The sequence below is a fragment of the Telmatherina bonti genome (genome assembly GCF_933228915.1).
Source record: "Telmatherina bonti genome assembly, chromosome: 14".
NCBI lineage: Eukaryota > Metazoa > Chordata > Actinopteri > Atheriniformes > Telmatherinidae > Telmatherina > Telmatherina bonti.
Window position 1 is genome coordinate 20,722,696 of NC_136612.1, and position 23,825 is coordinate 20,746,520.

A 23,825-nucleotide genomic window follows, 5' to 3' on the forward strand; every position below is an offset into this window, starting at 1 on the left:
AAATATATATGTATTTACCCTAATTTTACTGACATTGCAAAATATCAGTAAGTTTGTATAGATATAGCCCTCGTATCATTTGCCATGTTTGTGACTGGGGATGTTAACTGAAAAATGTTTGTTTCAGTCCGACACATAATGATATCAGGTTACTGGGCTGCATTGGAAAGGGTAGTCCAGTGTTACTGGTATTTTTGACAAATATATCCCATAAACTGCCTTTTTTCCCCATAAAGACATGTACAGTGTCTATAATTGTCTCACAAAAACATCAAGGTATAAAATGTGTTGTTTAAGTTTTCCGTTTATGGTTTTGAGCAGTGTACAAAGGCCACCATCACTAATTTGACCATGAAGATTTGGAAATTTATCAAAGCTCACTATTTTATAGTGACTGTTTGCTATTACATATCTTATAATGATATTCATGTTTAATCCAACATGACATAAAAATAAGTTATTCGTGTTTTGTCATATTAAAAGCATCCCACAGTTCTTCAAGCTTATCACAAAAGACTGAGGCAGAATGAGCACAGGCTGGTTTTAGAGACAACATAAATCATTGCATATTAAGAGGTTTATGTTTAAACTAGTGTAAATTCATCATTCATGCCCAAACACTTTGAATTTATGGGTGATAGTCCATTACTTGTTACTGTGTAATAATACTTATCATAAGTTTCCTGATGAGGTGTTGTAAGAAAGAATCCAACCTATTTTATATTAGTTAAAATTTATGCTTTTATCTTAAAATGTGTTTCTGACTTGTATGTGCACATGCCTCATAGTTGATGTCATCTTTGGACCAGACTCTGATGAAAATGTACCATCAGTGCATTGGCTGTTAATTCCCTTTCACGACAGCCAAGGTTCATGTCTCTTTAAAGGTTCCTGCTCTCTTTTTGTAAGCCTTATTGGCCATGTGTCCATCTTGTACTATTTCTGTTCCACATTTGACGTTCTCTCTCTCTCTCTCTCTCCAGCTCAATCATTTCTGTTTCAATTTTCTTCTTTTGTATCCCTTTTCCTTCATGTCCAGACAACTTGCAAGAAATGTAACAATGTGATTTTAAACCTCTTTGCCAGCTCATGCTCTCTCCGAGGAACAACTGAAGGGAAAACGCTCGTTCTGTATTGTTGTGAGTAACAGCGTTGACAGCACTCAGTCAGAGGTCAGGAAAGGGAATGACAGCTTTACATTCATGGCAGTGACTCAAAGAACTGGATGACTCTTGCAAAAAAACAGTTTCCCTTTTCAGTGAAGTGATACAAAGGTGTGAAACTGGGGGATTTTTTTCATCTGTGTATTTAATGAGAAGTTAATGATGAGTGTTTGTGTAAAAATGTTTCATTTAACAACATTTTTAGTCATACTGAAATGATAAAAAAAAATGCTTTATGTTTATTATAAAACAACACTGAAGTGTTTCCCAGCATCTACAAGTTGTTCAACTGAGCGACAAGCAAGTGTCACTGGTAACATGAGCTGCAGTCTGCTGAATAGTTCCAGCCTGTCTGTGCTCACTGGAGTAAAACCAGGATGTTTGCATCAGCTGCATGACCAAATATTCATCTTACATAAACCATTAGGGTCCTCTTAAATACATAGCTTTCTTGGCCCCTTCAGTCAGAGTCCTCTCAGCTTCTTATCATTCTTTAGAAACAAAAAAAAGGTGTTTCTCAGCCCTTTTTTTCTTCAAACTGGTTAATGGCAGACATTTCTACTGGGTATCGGTTGGTTTTATTTGTCCCTTTAAGAATAACCACTGTGAAACATTCATTCATTCTGCTAACCTTTTAGTCCAATTAAGGGCCGCGGGGAAGCAGGAGCCTATCCCAGCTGTCTTTGGGTGAGAGGCGGGTTACACCCTGGACATGTCGCCGGTCCATCACAGGGCCTCTATGAAACAGTCAGGACTTAAGTTTATCTTATCTTTTTCTGATTTTTGCCTCCTCACAGCTGTAACAACTATTTCTGTGGCACAACTTGGAGGCAGCCATTTTTATGAACTATTAAACCTGAGTTTTCTAAGAAATGCTGAACAAAAATATAAACGCAACACTTTTGTGTTTGCTCCCATTTCTCGTGAGCTCAAAGATCTAAAACTTTTTCTACATACACAAAAGAACATTTACTTTGAACATTGTTCACAAATCTGTCTAAATCTGTGTCAATGAGCATTTCTTCTCTGCCGATATATTCCATCCTACCTCACAGGTGTGGCATAACAAGATGCTGATTAGACAGCATGATTATTGCACATTGCCTTAGGATGGCAACAGTAAAAGGCCTCTCTAAAATGTGCAGTTTTATCACACAGCACAATGCCACAAATGTCACAAGTTTTGAGGGAGCGTGCAATTGGCATGGCGACTGAGGGAATGTCCACCAGAGCTTTTGCCCTTGAATTGAATGTTCATTTTTTTCAACTACTAGCCATCTCCAAAAGCGTTTCAGACAAATTGGTAGTACATCCAACTGGCTTCACAACGGGAGACTATGTGTAACCAGACAAGCGCAGGACCTCCACATCCAGCATGTTCACCTCCTAGATCTTCTGAGACCAGCCACCCGGAGAGCTGCTGAGACAACTGCTTTGCATGACCAAGGAATTTCTGCGCAAACTGTCAAAAACCGCCTCAGGGAAGCTCATCTGCATGCTCATCGTCCTCATCAAGGCCTCGACCTGGCTGAAGTTTGTCATCTTAATCAGCTCAAATGGGCAAATTCTCCCATTCAGTGGCATCTGGCACGTTGGATAGGTGTTCTCTTTACAGATGATTCCCAGTGTAGATGGTTTAGGGCAAATGGCAGACAGCAAGTGTGGCGTTGTGTAGGTGAGCAGTTTGCTGATGTGGATCGAGTAGCACATGGTGGTGATGGGGTCATGGTATGGGCAGGCGTATGTTGTGGACAACGAAGACAGTTGCATTTGACAAATTTTTGTGTTTGAATGCACAGAGATAACGTGACGAGATCCTGAGGCCCATTGCTGTGTCGTTCATCCACAACCACCACCTCTCTTTGCAGCATGATAATGCACGGCCCCATGTTGCAAGGATCTGTACACGTTTCCTGGAAGCTGAAAACATCCCAGTTCTTGCATGGCCTTCTTGCCTTCTTGAATATTGAATCTTGCATTCATGCTGTCTTGACCGGTGCTCAGCCCAACATGTTATGATTGCTTTTATATGAAAGTCTTGTGAATGAAGCTCTGTGAGTCTGTTACAGCCACTCCTGAGAGGAACTGGGCTGGATAAAAACCCAAGCTAGGACTCATATACTAAAGCCAGGCCACCCCAGCTCATACTATACAAATTGTATACTATTACAAAGTGCATACACACACTCATGAACACACACACACACACACACACACACACACACACACACACACACACACACACACACACACGGGCTATATGATCATTAAAAATCATAGTTCTATTGACCAAAATTTAGACAACTATAAGCCACCCGTCCAGCTCTTTTCTCTCTCCTACTCTCAGCAACGGACTCGATACAGCAGTCAAAACAGGGCTCCTATTTTCACATTATGATGCCATGTTTCTCTAAACAACATTACATTCATTCATTTTCTTAACCATTCAGTCCAATTAAGGGTTGCAGGCTGTGTTAATTTGTCTACAAATAGCACTGTCACAAGGGCAAGACTGGGATCAAAAGTTGAGAAGCAGAACTTTATTTTATGGGTCTCCAGAAACAGTTTGGAGAACCAGCAGGTTCAGCGACCAGGCAGACAGATGATCCGAGGCTTGTCGGGTTGTTATTAGGGGAAGTCAGGCATGGCTCTGGACTGTGTGGGAAGGTATCTCCAATAGTTTTGAGAGCAGAAGAATGAAGCAGGTTTCTTTAAAAAGACAATGCATACATAAAGGCAGGTCATTAACGACACACAAAAATTCCCAAAGAATACTGCCGACTGGATACCACGACTGGTTGGTTTTATGGTCTGGCGTTGAATGAAGGAAGGACGGTGGAAAATACTGCTGGTGTGATGAGTTGATGAATGGCAGCGGTGATGAGTTTATAAATGGCTTCTGTGCCCTAGGAACTTGTCAGTAGAGGAAGCAGCCATGTCCAACCCATACACAAACACACACACATACACACAGGGGAAAGGAAAGGGAAGAAACATAAAGGCAGACGACAGAGGCCAGAGAACCATGAAAAACATGCTAATATATATATTTGCAGCAACAGCAGAAAGACAAAGTTGTCCCAGCTTACCTGGGGTGGTATGTTTGGTTTTCAGGACCCAACTAACATTTCATGCAGTAAAAAAAGCCATGTACCATATAAACAGTAACACATCCACACAACTCCATATAGGATTGTTACAAAATACCTCAAAAATCAAATACATTTAACCAACAGGGGAAAAAGCTGCATCACATTGTTTACAATGAGATGAACACATTAACAAACTGAGGAAGTCAAAAAGTTCCCCTAATCAGAATGTAAGCTGTTTATAAAATGTTCCTCACTGGCATGGTTTAAAGCTGTTTATGAGCTGGACATGGGCAGATGTTTACAATAAAGATCTACGTTTACAGACCAGTTTAGCTCAACAGCCCTAGTATTAAAATGTAGACCCTTTTATTTTAAGACAGCTACTGGGTTGGTAGGTTACTCCAATAGTTTTGGGAGCAAAACTATACTTCTATGATAACAGGAAATTCTGTGAGCCTTCTGTATGTCTACTGTTGGAATGATTTACTTCAGATGTAACTGTCGCTCCTGCAACAAACAGCAACAGCTTCATGAGAAACGATCAGGAAGAAGCTGAACTAGTCATCATTATGTTATGTTCAGATCCAAGTTTACAAACTTATAGCCGGCAGCCATCTCTCCTGTATTAGCGATTTATCAAACGGTAAATTTACATGATGTCGCTGCTGCTGATTTGAAAATATCCAACATATTCCAGTCCTTTGACTTACCTACTTTCTTTTTTTCACAACACACCTTTCTGTGGCCCCATTCATCTTTTATTTCTGAGTCCATTTGCCTCCATGTTCCTCTGCATCTCAGCACTTGTGCCTCTGAGTGTTTTGTGCCTGTTGCTCATTAAAAAATATACCGCCATTATTTTGACCAGTCGCGTCATTATTGGTGACAACTGACGAGCAGAAATATTGTCTGTGCAAAAGCGTCAGTGCCAAGCAGGTCCATTAATCACCAATGTATTAAATTGAATTGAATTGAATTGAATTGAATTGAACTGAACTGAACTGAACTGAACTGAACTGAATTTAATTTAATTTAATTTAATTTAATTTAATTTAATTTAATTTAATTTAATTTAATTTAATTTAATTTTTTATTATTTATTTATTATTATTTATTTTTATTTTATTTTATTGTAACAATCAGTCAGAACACTTTTCGCCAAGTCAACTCCTCCCTTTCACCAGTCTGATACAATTCCAAAAAGTTTGTTTTTCAATACAATATTTTCTGGTTGAAAAGTTTCTTGAACAAATGTGACTACATGAGTATTTTTCAGTGACATGAAGGCAACTAAATGCTTGCCATAGCAAATACTTTAAATGTGTCTAATAACATGACTATCTTGTTGTCTCAACACATGAATATAAAAAAAAAAAAACATTTTTTAATTTTTTAATTAGTGTAATTTTTGTGGTAACTTTGTGAAAAATATTTATTCATATACAGGAATGAATACAAAACAATGTCAGAGCAAAACAGTTAAAACTTATTCACAGTTTATATGCATTTCATTCTTTTTAAAAACAGACCATCAATGACACATCAAAGCATTTAAAAATCTGAAATGGAAATTATGTTCATAGAAACATTACATTTATGGCAAGCCATTTTCACAAAACATGAACATGTTTTAGTTTTCATCCTGGTTTCATAAACAGCATCTGAACAGACTTAGTCCCTTTTTTCCACATTGCTGTTCATTAATTGCCTCTCAAGTTTAATTTCATGCCACATATTCTCCATGATTGACACTCTAACCTGACCTTGACCCCGAACTCTAACCTTTTGTTCTGGCATTCAGCTCTAAGAATAGACACATCTCAATGTAGACATGTAGACATGTAGACATGGCATGTGAAATGTGCTTGAAGTGGCGTGCTATTTCTATGCAATCTCATGTTGTATTTTTTTTAGGCTTATTTATTCAGTTCGTCAGCAATATCTGACCATGACAGCAGGAATCCTTTGATGATTACAAAGAAGCTAAAAATGAAAATATACTGAAGTTTTTGTTTCAATAAACATGTTTAATAGCTTCATGCTTGGAAATGTTCCTCTCAGAAGTTGCTGCATGTAAAGTTACTGTGCTTTCCAGTGAAACAACCTCATTTTCTTTAACTACAGTTCACATCCGCTGACTGAATAACAGAAGCCAGAGTGAATTGAAAAATTATATATTAGATGGAAATGAATGACTATTTGTTATTTGTATAGAACCTATTATAGAAACAAAACAAAAGTCATGTGTGTGTTTAAATAGTTTTTTATTTAATTTCAATAATAAAACTGCATTATAGAACAAAACATGCTTCAAACTTTAATATGCCATTTTACATTTGTAAGGAAATTATGCAAAACTACTGCTAATAAATATCATAGTTTTTGGCCTGTTTACGCAGTAATACTTTTTTTTTTTTTTTTTTTTTAATAACCAGAGATTTTTCATTCTGTTTGCCTGTTTACATGGAAATGTAGTTTTGGGCATGAAACTATTTTTTATAGGAAAACTCCTTTTAGGCTCCAGATTTTCACAATAACAATAATGTATGGATTGGAACATAAATATCGCAGAAACATCAGATTGTGTGCTGCTATCTCCTTGGTTTATTGTCACAAATAAGCATGGATCATTAAAGGTTATTAATAATGTACACACCTCTCCTTTGTTTACATGTGTATAGCAGACAAACACAGGAAAGAACTGGCGCTAACCAGGCTAATAGCATTTTTTTAAATGATATTTACATTTTCAGATTTTATAAAAGAAAGAAACTACAAAAACGTTTTAATTTTCTAAAATGAAGAATAAAGAAAAGACAGAATCCCCCCCGAAATTGAATGATTTTTCTAAACTTACAATAAAAAGTAAGGGCATGTAGAGTTACGTGACACATTATAAATAACTTTTTCTGTCCATCCATCAACTACAGTTTTTTTTTTTTTTTTTTTTTTTTTTTAACTTGGGTACAGAAGTTGATTGCAATAGTATTCATTAATAAAGCAAACAAAACAGATCAGACAATAAAAAAGGAACAACATAGAACTGCAACCATTTTAAATATCAAATCAGACCTTATTTTTCAACACTTGTAGCCATTTCATTCAGATTTTTAGTGTTTAAAACTGACCTGCTTCGTCTGAAAACCATGATTATAGATCAAAAAAGTGCATCAGATGTATAAAAGAGATTCCAGACAAAAGCTGTTGTTCCCCAGAATAATAGACATCGTCCATGTCAATATACAATGCGTTTGTTGTGTAGCCTGCACATCTTGAAAATGTGTTTAATAGAAGTAAAAGTGAAATATTAGACTACACAGCTTCAGTCTGCTTTAATATGTTTAACTTGTGTACTTGGACAAGCAAAACATCTCCTATACGCTTTGTGTCTTACTCTCAGAAATTTCTGCTTTTGTTTTTAATACTTTATCATTCTTAGGCTTAGATTGTGTTTAGAGGAGGTGACGAGTTGAAACTTCCACAAACCCAGCAGCTTGTAGATGTTCCTTACTCACACAACAGATAAAAAGTGGATATGAAAAAAATAAATTTAAAAAAATGTTTAGAATTGGAAACATTTTGCAGACTACCACCTGCTTTCTGAGCTTTTTCAGTAAGTTGTATGTATTTCTTCAGTTGTAATATTTTTTCACACAGGTAGTTAAAGGGCTGAAAACTGCAAAACCACTTGAATTTTTTGCCATTTTGAAGCAGATTTGCCTGTTGAATCACCTGTAGCTAATCTAAGGTGTCAGGCTCAGCGTCCATGCAGGTCTCCCAGGGGTTACGAGGCATATGGGGCATGGAGATAAGAAGTAGGGCAACTCCACTGAGAATGAGGAGGGTGAAAGAGGCACAGGCACAGGTAAAGGACCAGGAGTAATAATATTCAATCCAGATGGTGTCATCGCTGTCGATCATTCGCTTGACAGATTGACGCATTACCTCAACGGAAATGATGATGCAAAGGCCTGCATACCAAAACAGAGACAATAACTTGTAAAAAGCTTTCCAAACCAGAGGTATCATTTGCATTCATCAGTTGTTTTGGTTTTTTTTTTAATTTAGTGACACATTGGACAGCAATGAATGAGAGTTACACATATGAAAAATAATTTGAACATTTTAAGAGTTTAATTTCCGGTTGTGTAAAAAAAATTCTCTTTAGCAACCCTAAACAAGCTCACTGACAAGTATTTGTTTAACAAAAGTCTGTGGAAGAAGATTTCCAAGAGACACGCTATTTCAACATTAGATGTGACCTAAAATGGGAAACAAAATTTGTCATCATCTGCACATCCGACCTGCAAAGGCGAAGAACATCCCAGCAGGCCGGAGCAAGTAGTCCCGCCCCTTCCCAAAGGAGAAGATGACACACAAGGTCCCAAGGATCATGAAGAACAGGCTGAAGATGGCAATAGCTGCTGCTGAGATATTATACTCTGAGAGGAGAAATGGATAAGAGTGACAAAGCAGAGGATGGAAATATCAGGAGATGGAGGGGGAAGAGACAGTGATAAAACATTGAAACAGAGTTTAAGAACAGATGGGAAGGCTGCAGTACAGTATTGTTAACATAATAACTGTTTCAATAGCATCCAGCTGAGTTATGACACAAACAATAATCCTTTAGATTAGCCTCACTTCAGAAAATACAGTCATTTATCCAACTAGCAATAATTTAATTTACATGACAGATAAGATGCTTTAGGCTTATGAGATGATTAGACCATGTCTCTGTCTTCCTGCCTCCACTCCTTTTTATTTCTTTGCTTCTCAAAGCATTCAGCAGTGAAAAAAATACATCCTGATAATCCTTTTTCTCCAAACACTCAGACTCTGAAATAATGCCACGTGCACATTGCCGTCACCTTTGCATCTTAGTTTAGTTACTCTGTTATGTTTTTTAATTCTCCTAAAGCTGATACAATGGATGATTTTTCTACAGTTTTTGCCTCTTTTTAACTCCACTGTAGTGTTAATTTTGTCACCTTTGCAGTGATAACTGCATAACATGTTAGAGTTAGTGTAATAAAAGTGGAGGACCACTGAATGCAAGCTGATAGGTGGGAGACTGAATGTAAATAGATGAAATTCTGTTAAAGAAAACAGAAATCAAACTACAGAAATACAAAGCGGAGTGTGATACTTAAGTTTTTAACAGTTAGATTTGTATTTATTTTTCCAATTGTTTGCTTTTGCAGAGGATTCATCTTTAAGTGAATTGATTATCTTTTTGTTCTGACAGTATTTTTTAGTCTTTTCTAGAGTTTAAAGCATAAATCATCTTTTATAAAACTGAAATGTTTTAAAGTGATAAATCTAAACAAATATGTTTAGAACTCTAATGCTCTGAAGATGAGTGGGAACTGAAACCTTTGTTTTAAGATAGGATAACCTCTTCATCATGTTTTGGATGATGCCTGAATCTGGATCCCTACAGTTATAGCTGTTGTTTCATGGCTTTATTCAGTCAGTGTTTTCAGGGATATGATGAAGCAGATGTGAAAGGGCAATACTTCATGGACCACCAATAGAAACCAGGAAGATTATGTCACAAAAAAATCCCCTGTTCCTCAAATTTTAAAGTACAAAATTTACAGACACTAGGTTGCTTACTGGAAAGAGGCGCCAGTCATCCCAATCCTACAGTTCTTTTATTTTTGCATTGTGTTTTTCTTCACACTAGAAAAAAAATTTCCTATGACAAAGTGTTGTTTCAGATGTGTGAGTTTCTGCAGAGTAGAAAAACATAAACGTATTGTTTTGATATCTTTGCAATGAATGAGTCTAGCTGTGTGTTCTCTGATGCTTTAGTCCTAAAACTGAAAGCATCAACCAAAAAGTGAAAAAAGCAGTGTGTCTCGAGGAAATCTGTTGGATTTAAAACATTGACAGTAAAAGAAAACAAAGAAAGCAGACCTAGACAGAAAAAAAATGGTCTCAACATGTCTGATGTTAGGAGCAAAAGCACAGCAGGGATTTGTGTGCATTTCTTCAAACAGAGAGAACATAATCATGGAAAATTTGTGTAACATCTGACAATAAATAAATCTGAAAAAAATGTTGTTTTATTAAATGTCTAATCATTTCTTCTTACATTTCTATAAATGATTCTGGAAGATTTTTTTTTTGTTCTCATCACCAGATATACATTTGCATGCAGTGGTGACTCCTGTCTGACTGACTATAAGAAGACACCCACCTTTCTGGGTCTTCACTTCAAAAACTTCAGCTTCCTCCCCCGATGTGAAGTGTTTGAAGTAGGAACAGTTTTTTGCTGCAGCAAAAGACAGGAAGGGCAACAGGAGGATTAGAAGGAGACAGTGAAAAGAAGATGAAGCAGGAGGAGCAGAAAAAAAGCTCTGTCAGGTTGTATCTGTGTGTGTCTGCTGCTAACACTTACACATGCTGTGTAAAATCTCAGTGAATTCCATTATTGAGCTGAAAATGACACCTATTTTAATGAGACACGCCTGAGATAATCACTGTGTGGCTTTTGGATTTGTTGCCCACATCAATCATTTTCCAGGACAAATCCTTAAACTTTAAAAGAAAGACACCAACAGCAGTTAAGTCACCACACTCTCAGCATCTCCTACTGGAAATATCACTCAAAATGTCCAAACCATGTTATGCTACTTTACAATGAAGACAGACAGCAACTCTTTTTTGAGATCCTTAGTGGTTTTCCAAAGGTCAAGCTGGACATGCTGCAGAGGAAGCTCATTACCCACAGCTGGAAACCATAGGTAAAGGTATGAACATATACTGAACACTAAATATAAAAGCCATGACTTTTGACTGATGATGGCAAAATTCCTGCCTTTATTCCAGTAGATTACAAAAGTCTGTCTCTTAGTCTTCCTTCCTATTATTCAGTGTCAGGAGGACTCAAGTTACTGTCATTTCTGAGCTATAGAACACACCTTCACCCAGTCTGCAGCAGCTCTGTTTCCTTATTCAACAGCTATATTAATCGCCTTTAACTCGAAGGGGGTATGATTCGTCTTTGTGTGTATTCCATGATGAGGATGTCTTTCATGAAACACTAAATAATTCCGAAGCCAGTAGATATTCATATATTTGCCACATCATTTAGGTCAAAGGATTCAAATAATGTGGAAAAAAGAATCAGCTAATATCCAGGAAATTGTGATAATTTAAGTCCTATATCTGTTCCAAAATCTTAAACTCAACTCAGTTCATCCTTGTTTGATCCACAGTCTCAGACTTCACAGTTTCCCTTCTTAACTTTGTTGCTACAACATTAGCTGCAAACTTTCCTGTTTCACTGATGCCAACACACCCAAACAATCAACTATTCTCAGTACATAAAACCAGTGTCTGTGCCCTCACAGAAATAGATCTTCCATGAATTATAGTCAAGTCAGTTTGAGACTATACAGGATCATTGATCCACTCTCACGTAGAGTTAAAGTAACTTTGTTGTGAGTTGACTTTCAAAAGTTATAAATATAACAACACAAATATAACAACACATAATAATAACTAGAGTCCCACTTTATAATTATAGTTAGGTTGTAAATTTGTAGCAATTAAACTGACAAAATAAATGTTTTATTTCATTAAGATCAACAAAGCATCATCCAACACGCACATCCAAGTCATTTCACATTTGATGAAAACAAATCATGGCCTATTATCAGCCTAGAATCCTGCTTTACTCATGGTGCTGCTTAATCACTGGTTTTTTTTTTTATCCAGATTTCTTTCTCTCCATTTAGGGGCATGTGTAAAAATAACCAATCATGTTAATAATCATCAATCACAACCACAGAGTAAAGGCATGCTCGTTACACCTGCACAATTTGGTCCAAACATCTATGAACACATCTTGTACTAATGAACTTCAAATACTGAACACTTGAACACTTATTTAGTCATATTATTTCTGTTTCTGTTGACATACACCATTTTAAGGAGCGTTAGAAGTGCAGATGTCCCAAAGAGTGCTGCTGTTTGGATTGCCTTAAACAGACCATGGTTGGCTTCCATGGATACCACCATTAGTTTGGGACAGTGTAAACACCAACTGGACTCTGGTGCAGACCAAAGAAGCAGAGGTCTTGGTTAACTTGCAAATGGACTATCCAGTGGACCAAAAGACAAGTGACGTATATCAACCATGTTGTGTGCAGAGTAACTCGCTGACTCAACTGCTGCTGATCCTGGATAACTTTAGAAAAATGACTACGCTGTGTAAACTACAGTAATATTAGGAGACCCAATAATTCATTGGCTCTATTGTTTACAGTTTACTTCTGATGAAGAATTTGGCAAAAGCAGAAAGATACCAGTGGCTGTTTTGAGCATTTTTTTTTTTAACTACTTGTCGCTCTCCATGTGGTTTAGTCAGTATTAATTAAGTGCAGAAGGAACTCAAACCAAATCAATCCAAGGTGTGAATTTTCTTATAAATCAGAGCTCATGGAAGAGAGTCCCCCGGACCATCCTGCGGTAAATGCCCCCTAAATCTTTGCATAAAACCACACTGTAGCAACCTCATTTGTAAACCTGTAGTCATCATGCACAGCTTTTCCAGTTTTCTTTGTCTGTTTGGTTGCAGTGACCAGCATTCCCTCTCAAAACACAGAAAAGTTCTGTGACTTACCATCATCTTAAAATAAAATAAAAAACTTAAATCCTTTAGTTTGCCTGAGTTCACAAGAATCACACATTTTTCCACAGAAATTCTGCATTTCTGCTCTTTGCTTGTTCAACCTTTGTCCTTTGACCACAATCTTTGATAACGCCTCGTATCTGCAGAGAAATTACTCTGAGGAACACGCATCTATCTATCCGTTTGCTGTCTCTAAAGGCAGCTTACCTAAGAGGGAGGGGTAGAGAAGACCTAAAAGCCAAGTGAGTGTTATTTCTTTACTCTGCTTGCTATCCTTTCTTGCTGAGATTAAAACCATAAAGCAGACAGGTGCTGTCTCTGTCCACACAGGGACAGACAGAGTTTGTGTGTTAGTGCGTGTGTGCTTATGCACACATGCTACGTGACCGTGTGTATGTGTGTGCTAAGCAACAGAGGAGCTGTTTGTTACCCAGGATGAGAAAGACTCACTAAAGCCGTAACCTAGCAACAGACTGCTGCAGGTCTTGGCTGGTCCTATCTATTTACACATGTAAAAGCATATATCAAGGGTTCTATGTGCATGCGTATGTGTGTCTATGTGCACGGATGAGAGTGTTTCTGAGAGGGTCTGGAAACACTGGCAGGATAAATTAGAGGCAGGGTCACAGTGCAGCTGAGATCTGAAAATATATTATTTTCATTACTTTTCTCTCATTTTGTGTCTTTACCTCTGGGGTAAAGCTAATCTAAGCTAATATCTGTTTGGGTGTAGCTAGAGTCATTAGCTTATATGGAAATGTAATGATTGTCTGGCAATACACAGATAAAATAAAAAGTTATCTGAATTACACAAAGAAAAGAAAATGAAAGTGCTACTACTGTTTCTTGATCCAGATTAAACTAAGAGGGATAACAGAGAAAACAGGAAAATGTATTTGTTCCCCCAAAAAAACCTTTACTGTCTGCGTGTACAGTGTAAGTTTGCTTTTCTTCAGCTTATTTTCCCATCTTATTTCTGGTTGTTGTTGTAGATTTTCAGATATTTTGGTCATGGAAATTGTAAGAGCTCAAATAAATGCAATTAGACTTCTATTTCTTAAGGTCATTAAGTCATTAAGTCATTAAGGTCACATGGTGTCCCCGACCATTCTATTGGTCATTCAGTCATCAACACCTGGTAAATGTTTACCTGCGTGACTGAAAATCCTTACATGTTCCAGTGTGGGAACTGTAGTGAAACCTCCTGGTGTCAAGGCTGCATTGTCAGTGTCAGGAGTGTGATAGCTCAGACAACCTGCTCCATTCAGAAACGTTTCTCCAGTTGAACAATAATGTCTGTCTTGACACCTTTCACAAGTTATCTGTCTTTTCTGTCCAAAGTGTGTCCATAACTATCATCGAAGAAGTGTCCTTTTTCCTGGAGATGGAAACAGGCCTGAATATCGACCTGTAGATCTAGTTCTCCTGTGTTGTCCGTTGTGTTAATGAGAATGCAATTTGCTCTCTCCAAGTAAAAGGTCTAAACATACCTTGCTGTACTGCTTTTACAACACCACTCAGCTTGTGTTGGGTGAACCAGTTTCTGTTTGAGGGTGCTGCTTGATTTGATGTCTAATGGGAAGAAGTGTTTGGAAAGGATCCTTTTGAGTTTTGCCCCATTTGGACGGACATATTATTGCTCCAACTCTTTCTGTCTTCTCTGGGTTTTTATCTCAGATTTTCTAGCTGATTTGTTGAATGCTAAGTTGAAATGTGCACAGGACTGAAGTGCTCTTTTTTTTTGTTCCTTGACTTTTGCATCCATGCCCATAGGAACAAATTCAACTCAAATTTCTGATGATGGAGCATTTACTTTTGTGGTGTGAGTGAAAAAGTAGTGTTGAGGCTTCCATCTGCTTCGGTATGCACCACTTAGTCCCAAAAAGACAACATGTTGTTTTTGGCTCCCTTTTCAACAAACTTGATATTGCCACCAGGTGTAGATTGTGACCCAGTTTATCACGTTTAAACCAGTGACTTGGTGTTGTTCCCTACAACAGGGGTACACGAGGGACGCAAAAGTGAGCGTTCAGATTCCAAAAATTTTAATAAACGTACCAGGAAAGCAGAAGGCATCACAGGTGCAGAAAGTTTGGAATTAATAAGACATGAGTGAAAATGCAAACAAACAAAATCCAAACTGACAAAACCGAGCAGACAGATCAGAGACAGGATCTGAGCAATGCTGATGCTGTTAGTGAGCGCATTAAGTCAACAGAGCAGCAGGCAGAAAGAAAGGGAATATGTGAGGATATAAACTGGAAGAGGTGAAAATAATCTTAAAATAAAGCAACTTGATATCTCTGGTTTGTGAAAAAGGCAAACAACAGGAAAGAAAAAAACCTTGAAAAAGTATAAACTGAAGAACTAGTGAAAGAAGCGGACTGAAACCCCTCAAAACAAACCTTGGTGCTGAAACAGAGAAAAAGGTGTGATACATGTAAACGATTAGATTAGTCGGCCATGTTTTCATTATTGTTTTATGATTGATTAAATGCTGGGAAGTTGTAATTTTTCTCACAAAATTATTCACTGCATTTTACTGAGTTAATCATTAACTGGTGAGAAATAGTTTGAATACATAAACACTCACATTCTCTGATAGTAAAAACGTTTGGAAATAGTTCAGAACAAATCTGGTGTGATCATCATTTCAAATAGTAAACATTCAGTGGGGAGACCAAACATCTGGGTGCGTAAAATCGACCTTGCAGTCGGGCTAATGGGGAGATTTAGTTCCAGCAGAAGGGTGATTAGAGCGAGGTATCGCTTGTCATTTTAGTTTCACCTCTTTCCATTAAACTACTGCCCCGTCTCTTTGATGTGCAGCTTTTAATTTGCCATTTCCTTACTCATCATTCACCACCATTCACAGTAACCTTTCCAACTCTAAAAGAGTTCCTACTCTTTTCGAGCTCTTTTGCATTTTTTCAACTGATTAACCCATCCCTGAAATATGGCACTTTGATACTCTCCTTTATAATGACCCTATAGATGATTCGCAACATGTTTGTACATATAGGTTCTATTTTTTAGAGGACTGAAATGGAAAATGTATGCTATTAGGTTAATGCACGTGAGTAGTTTCTTATTCTAGCAACACAAAATGACCAACTGGTTCAGGGTCAATGTGAAAGAGATGCATGGTATTTCAATGGCTATTCCACCAGGAGCTCTGGTAACTGGGACACAACAGCACAGAAGAGGCTTCACTTCCCTCATGATCCCGCATGCATGCACATGCATGGCTTGACTTTTTTTTTATGAAAGCCAAAACAGCAAGATATGATTGTCATTGTCATGACCACTTGTCATCAAGGATAGCAAGAGTTATCTTAAATATATCAATTTCTATCAGGAGTATTATTTTAAGTGATTTGCAAGAGGTTAATTTTTAGTGCTTGACCTCCACAATGGTTTTTTTCTCCACACAGAACAAGATGCTGGCACACTGAAGAGGAAAATGGTGTCGAAAAAAAAAGGAAAATGGTGGCACAAGGTGACATAGTTGTTTTTTAGTGCATGAACAGCGGTCATCACTGAGGCAACAGAAGAAAGAAAATCAGGGGAATACGTGGAGATGTGCTTTGGGGGTAATTTCTTTCCATTGCAGGACTGGAAAACTTGATGCTTGACCACGTAAAAGCTCTGAAACATCTCCGATAATAAAGCCTTCTCCCTCGCTTCTTTGTGCATGCATATGTAGGAATATGCACACAAAAGCTCCATTTAGACTCTTTATTTCCCAGCCGTGCTGCATGATGTGATCCATAAAGGGCTGGTTTGATTTTTACAGCACTCAAGCTGTCATGCGTCATTTGTGGGAAGCTAATTTCAAAAGTCATTTGGGTTCACTGTTTTGCTGCTTTTGTTATACACCCCCATCAAAAAAGCAGGGTAACTGCAATATATGAAACAGTGTTTTCACATGCTCCTCTTGATGAATAGCTCCCTCTCTGTTTGGGAAATGCAAATTTATGTTATTAAGTCCAATCACCGTTGCTTGCTTGGGTATATGGTTCATCAAGGATGTAATCTGTTATAGTTCCTTCACCGTCAACCTGTTTCTTGTTTTTTATTCAAGAACCTTTTTCTTTGCTTGTGCTCAAAACAATAAGCTGAGATGCAGATACAGTAACAGTAGTGTGGTGTTACTGGCTACACAGCTTCTCTCTCTTTGGATTTGTAGTTACAGAAATCGTATTAGAGTTCTGGCTTGTACATCCTACAATGTAAATATATATTTATGAATCATTACAGCTATTTGACATTAGTGTTTTAGTGCTGGTTTTAAATTAGTATGAAATTAGTTGCAATTGACAATAATTACAGGTTAAATTCTGTTGTGCAAAACCTACAGAAGCGGTTTATTAATTAAGCACAAACTTATAACTGAGGGGTTATTTCAGGTAGTTGCTAGCCCTGGATTGCCCAGAAAACCTGCTTACATTTTTTTGGGTTAATCATCTTGCTTTGAAACAGAGTAGAATTATTTATTATTTTAATTGACATCTCTTTATCACACGAAACAAGTAGCAAATCGCATCGCTGTGAAACATGTGAACATGAAATGACCAATCAGCATGTCACTTCATGTTATATTCATGTCACAACATCTTGCAGCCAAGCAAAACAGCCACTGGGAATTTTGTTATCACATTTTTGTCCTGACAACCCTCTGAGCAGTTTGTTCAATAAATGTGTTTATCTGTGCTTCTTAATGCAGCTGACTCATAATGCAACGCTACAATCTCTCAGCATTTAATCAATTTTTTTTACAAAAGAAGTACTGACAAAAAAAAGAATGTCTGGAATGGACAAGGCCCATTGTTTCTTAAATCCCTCTGAATTTTTATATACTGTTTATTAAATCATTTCTCAAATGAATTCCCTTCACTTTTGTTCTCACTCACTGTTTGGTTAGGTTTAGGCATCACAGCTTACCTTACCTGTAATATACAGACTATTCCTTCTCATGTTCAGCCCAAGCAAATGCAATTTGCTGTGAAAGCATGGATAATTCTGCAGCCAGAAGAGTGAGGTAATCTTTTTTTTTTAATCCTTTTTTCCCCAGTGCTAAGCTTGTTAAAGTTATTACTTTAACAAGTTAGCAAGTTAACAAGTTAGCATGTTGCCTTCTAATTGTGTAGCCATCGAGATGTGCAAATGACCAATCCATAGATAGGGATGCACTTTTGTATCCTCAGATATGCAGGCTATCAAAATTATTTCTTCTTCTTTCTGATCCATCTGGCCACAAAAACATGTTCCACTCTTCCAGCTTTCTTCATTGGATTTTTAAGCAGCTTGGGAAAAGATGAGTGTTTCTAGATCTTGTTCACACAAAGCCCACTCTTTGCATGGCATAGATTTGACCTGCTTTTGTGAACTGTGTAAACAGAGGATGATTTCTGATCATATTCCTGAGACTACACAGTGATGCTACCTCAAGTTTGTACTGTCAAGTTTGCAGTTGCACACGAGGGCCTGAAGATCGAAGCCAGGGCACAGATGTCTCCAGATTCTTGAAAGCATGTGATATTATGTCCTGTAAATGTTGGAGCATGGTAATTCCTCATTTCTACCACAAAGACATTTTGGTTCCTTTTCAAGGAGAGTGCCTTGGAGTTTTTCTGGTATCTAGTCTTCTTTACCATATCCAGAAAACACCTCAGTCGAGAACTGGTGAATCCAGGAAGCACTCAAATAATGTTTTGAAGATTCACATTTTTATGTATTATGCTTTTCTAAATTACCAACAACAAGTCTTTCTTTTTTTTTTTTCTGGTGAGAGACCCTGCCTTAATGTGTTCTTTTTATTCCGTCATGTGTCTGATCTGCCACCAGTAAACCTAGATCCATCTTTTACTTTTTAGTGCAGCTTACTTTTTCCAACTTTACTTAATATTATGAGATAATACTTTCGATACATGATCTCTGCCCCAGCTTTTTTGGGGCTTTATTATGTAAATGTTCTCTAGGCTACACAGATGGCCTTCCATCAATGCAAAACATTGTCAGCTCAAATACCTGTGAACTTTCCACTTAAAAGCTACTTAGGAGACTGTCAAGGCATTGAAGCAAGACATAGGTAAAGTTTGGGTTTTTTTTCAACTTCCTGGCATGCCTTGATATCTGTCCAAAAAAAGAAAAAAAAACTAAAAGAATAAAGGTAGGCAAACTCGAGGGAAACATCTGATAAAACAAAACAGAAGGAGACATACTGGGATTCACTGATGTCCTTATACAAAACAAGCAGATTGCAGATTGTTTTTTTTCTAAAAGTAGACTGAGCTTATAGAGGATCTCATAAATTCCAGCACATGTTTAAAATCTCATAACTTAATAGATGAATCTCATCCCATCTGCAAAAGATACAATATGGTGTGTAAATGAAAAAAAAAAGCAAGCTAAAGTATGTTTTTTTCTGAAACAGGGATAAACTTTGGACCTCAAGTTGCCTTTCCTACTGCATCAAACCTGACATCTAAAACCCGCTGGACACCTGTCTAAGAAGTGCTCAGTTAGGGTGCCTGCTGTAAAAGTTGTCCTAGGTCCTGGATACAAAGCTGGCAGTTTAAAATAAAAAAAACAATAAGCACAAAAAGGTTTATTTAAAACTAGCCAAATTAAAAGTTCCAGTTGGGAAATTAGAGACTTGCATTAACGCTAGAAAACAATAAACTAAAGTGAAAAACCTTAAACAATGCTCATGGAAAACTGGTGCAGATACCGGAAGCACAGGAACCAACTCAGCATGAGTGAACCAAGACAAATGACCTGACAAGTTGTGTGGGAAGTGCTTAGACTAATTACACACAGGATAACAAGTCACAGATTAAACTAATCAGAGCAGGAGAAGCAATCATATACATACAAAGAGGCAAGCAAAGGAAGAAATCAAAACTAACAATGACAGGCAGAAAAAGTGACCTTCCAATATTCACTTCTTTCTGCAAATACTGTGCATTTAAGAAATAATCAAGTCACAGGTAAAATTAATTTAACAGTGGATCATTAGGGACTTTTTTTCCAATGTGGTCACACTACATCCACTAAATATCACATTTGCAAGATTTAGCAATAAAATGAAAAATATCTGAGTCGAGAAGCCAATATTCTTCCTATCTTAATGCGACAGGATTTTACAGCTGATATATGAAAGACAGATGGCAACATCTTCGATAATATTCCTCCACAAGTACAATAAGATTTTAGAAAATTGTCATTACACCACTTACCAGCGTGGCACTGCTTTTTTTTTTTTTTTTTTTTATCTAAAGCTGAAGAAATTATTCCAGCCATTAAATTCATTTTGTGACAGATTCATGCTGAAACCACATTTTTACTGGTTATAAAGAAATGTAAGCCATTCTGACTATATATCAGGCAGTTTTCAACTGAAATACACTGAAATGCTGGTAAGTGCTCACTGGGCTGTATCATTTGCCGAGATGAATTTCTGAGCAGTCAGCTGCAATCTTCTCTTCATACATTCCACAGGTTATTGGCTTGTCTAAAGAAAAAAGATGACAAACTGTAATATAACTATTTCTTTAGATTATAGTGCTCGGATGTCACAGTTTTATGACGGGTAGCTGCAACACTTCTTGTTTGCCTGCCTTTCCGTCAATTGCCCATCTTCTGTCTGATTCATGAGATATATGAGTGCTCTCCATCTCTCTATCAACAGAAGCATTCCTGCCCACATGTACCCATCTGCTCTCCTCCTTCTCTCCCTTTCGTTCCTGCCGAGTCTCCCAGGTGTACTCTAACTCATGAGCTGGAGCGAGAAGCCACACTTCATTAAGGCCTGTACTGATCCTGTGGTACTGGAGCCAGAGGCAAAGTCAATGACAGTCTCAGAGAAATCTCTCTGTGTCGCTGCAAGGCACGCGCACACAGCCAGAGGCCAGGAGACACGGTTTACCCAAGGGCTGGCTTTGCTCAGAGAGTTTGTAATTAAAGCTGAACCACTGTTAAATATATATATATATATATATGTATATATATATATATATATATATATATATATATATATATATATATATATATATATATATATATATATATATATATATATATATATATATACACACATATATATATATATATATATATATATATATATATATATATATATATATATATATATATATATATATATATATATATATATATATATATATATATATATATATATATATATATATATATATATATATATCATCTGAATATATATATATATATATATATATATATATATATATATATATATATGACAATTTAGACTCTTCATTTTACTTTGCATCACTTATTTTGCAACACTGTATGCAATTCTTTGCAATCATGAGCAAAAACCTCCAAGTTGAGGCTCACCATTATTCTGCTACCCTTTCCTCCTTTACTTTTAATTTAGTGGCTTTCCACTAAATTAAGACAGAGTTCTGCATCTGGTTAGAAAAAAAGCCAAATTTTCCAGTTAGATTTGACATTATTTAGACTTCTTGTTTTATCTGACAGACAAGAAAACAGTTAATTTTTTTAAACTGTGAAGTAAAAACAAAACACTTCTGCTGTTGGCGTGCTTAATTGGCAGTGTGTTTGGTGACTTCCTCTGCAGAAGACAGCGATCAGCTCACTGAGGAACTGTGAAACATTTAGCCCAAATCCATTTCCGTGTGTCTGTGCGAATGTCTACATACATGCCAACATATGTGCTAACATGTGCCATTATCTTTGAAGGGGGAGAAATCAAACAGACCCAGGGATTAAGAGTGGCTTGCCATCATTGCTTCACGATGGCAGGAAATCTTTCATTTAGTTCCTTCAACAAAGATGGTCTTTGGTAATTATTCAGATGATTTATTATTGAATAACAATGTAATGCTATTACTGAAGAATTTCATTTATAGAAATAAGTAAGTGTTTTTGTTTTTTAAACTGAAAATAGTTTTAGTGGGAATTTTTGAAAAAAATTTCAATAAGTCTGAATCTTTAAAAAGATCTATAATTAGAACTAAGGTGTGAATAATTCTTGACTGGTTCCAGTCTTGTATTTGACCTCTATCTGATTAGATAAATAAAAACACATATTTAACAGCCTGGAGAGCTGGCTAATACCTAGTAAAGACACTTTACTGATACATATTTAACTCCTGTCAGTATAACAAACATATGCACAACTTAAACCTTAAGCTTAAAGCAGCATTAAGTCTGAACTGTAAGAACAAAAATAATCATCCCACAACTGGGATTTCCTCAGCAACTGTGTGACTGAGAGATTCCGTACCTCCTGGTAAGCTGATGGGGCCGCATCCCTTGCCCTGAGGGTCCTCCTCCACTATGAAGATGCTCTTCTTGCAGAGCCTCCAGAGGCCAAAGTGGGCTGCCTCACAGGTAGCGTTAAGCTTTTCCACCCGAGGGCTGAGGACAGCCCAGTGGTCGGTCACCACTGCTGCCAGCATGGCCGACATGCCAACAACAATCACCACAGACGTGATCTTGACCTTGGTCGCCTGCTCCTCAAACATGTTGCTGCTCGCTGTGTGTGAGTGCTAAGCTGTGTGTGCATGCATGTATTTGCACATATGCATGTGCGTGTGTGTGAAAGTGCACGCTTGACACGAGCAACGTGAAAAAGCCAGAGAGTGCCAACAGTGTGTGTGACCACAGTGACTGCAGCCAAAGTTGGCTTCTGTTCCGTTTTCAGGTCCTTGACGTCGGATGCTGACTCCAGATGTTCCCTCGTCTTCACAATGCCGATGTCCTCTCCTCTCCTGCTCTCCAAGGCTCTTTCTTTCTCTTTTTCCGCCTTGTGCCTGGTGGTTGGTAAAAAGGGGCCAGACCACAGTGCCCTAGTTTCTACCTCACTCTTCTCTTCCTCTCTCTCCCTGCTTGCTTTTGGTAATCTGAGGCCATTCAGCTACCCAATGTAGATGTACCTGGATGTACTCATAGCTTTTACCTGCAATGTTCGGAGGTGGACCGAGATTGAACACTTTCATTTAAAGTTTGGACTCAGTCTACTGATTGTGAGCTCTTCACTTCTGTAGTTCTGACCAGAACATCAAAGGCGGTCGAATCCAAGCCTCCCAGTAGTTTTGACATCACTGTTCAATTTTCATTGCCATGCCAAATACCAATCAATCCATCATTTTTCTGGAACATTCTCTGGTACATCCAATCTGTTTCCAGCTCAATTGTCTCAGGCACCGTGTGCCAGGGGACTCCTGGGGAGAAGATTTCCTTTATTAGTTGTGGTCTAACTGAACTGATCTACTTATTCAGCCAATGAGCTGTCAAGGTTGGAGAAAAGCGTCCCACCTGATGTCAGTAGCTGATCTAGATTTAGAAAGACAGGAAAAGGACTTTTATAACGGGGCCTCTAAAATTTTTAAATAATTTTTGTTTACCTTGTTGAATGCTTATTGACAATGTTGACATTTTTTTCTATTAAAAGTAAGAAATTGTCGTTAACTTACTTTTTATGTAACTTTAAAGGTAATTGAGACATAGAGTTTTCAGAATGTGAAACACTCCCAGCTTTCTCAGCGAGTAAAGCAATACCTTCAACAATTCTTTTTTGTTCTTTATGATGGCTTTCCTTAACAAATCACACAGTCTCCGAATTTAATAAGCTGTTAAAATGTGATACATCTCAAAGGCTGAATCAACCTTCTCCCTATGAAATGCCTGAGAAAATGGACAAGCTTTTTATAAATCTCTGTGCCCCACTTTGAACAGGACTCTGGCCCATTTTTAGCCCTGATACTGCTCACACAGCTCCGGGTATTTAACACATTAAACGGTAAGGCATTTAAAGTAAAAGGTAAAGAGACGTCTGTTTGGGGAAAAAAAAAAACGGTCAGCTGAACAGAAACACCACGGCTAGCTTTCAACCTCAGAAAATACAAGCGATGTGGG

General features: G+C 37.4%; 1 protein-coding gene across 1 annotated transcript; it reads right to left on the reverse strand.

The window, feature by feature from the left end:
* Positions 1–7,993: 7,993 nt before the first annotated feature.
* Positions 7,994–22,432, reverse strand: cacng1b (calcium channel, voltage-dependent, gamma subunit 1b; the record flags this gene model as incomplete). The annotated part of the gene is made up of 4 exons (XM_079253262.1): positions 7,994–8,226; positions 8,560–8,697; positions 10,461–10,535; positions 22,192–22,432. The coding sequence occupies 4 exons, from the start codon at positions 22,430–22,432 to the stop codon at positions 7,994–7,996; spliced, it is 687 nt and encodes a 228-aa protein (XP_079109388.1).
* Positions 22,433–23,825: the final 1,393 nt, after the last annotated feature.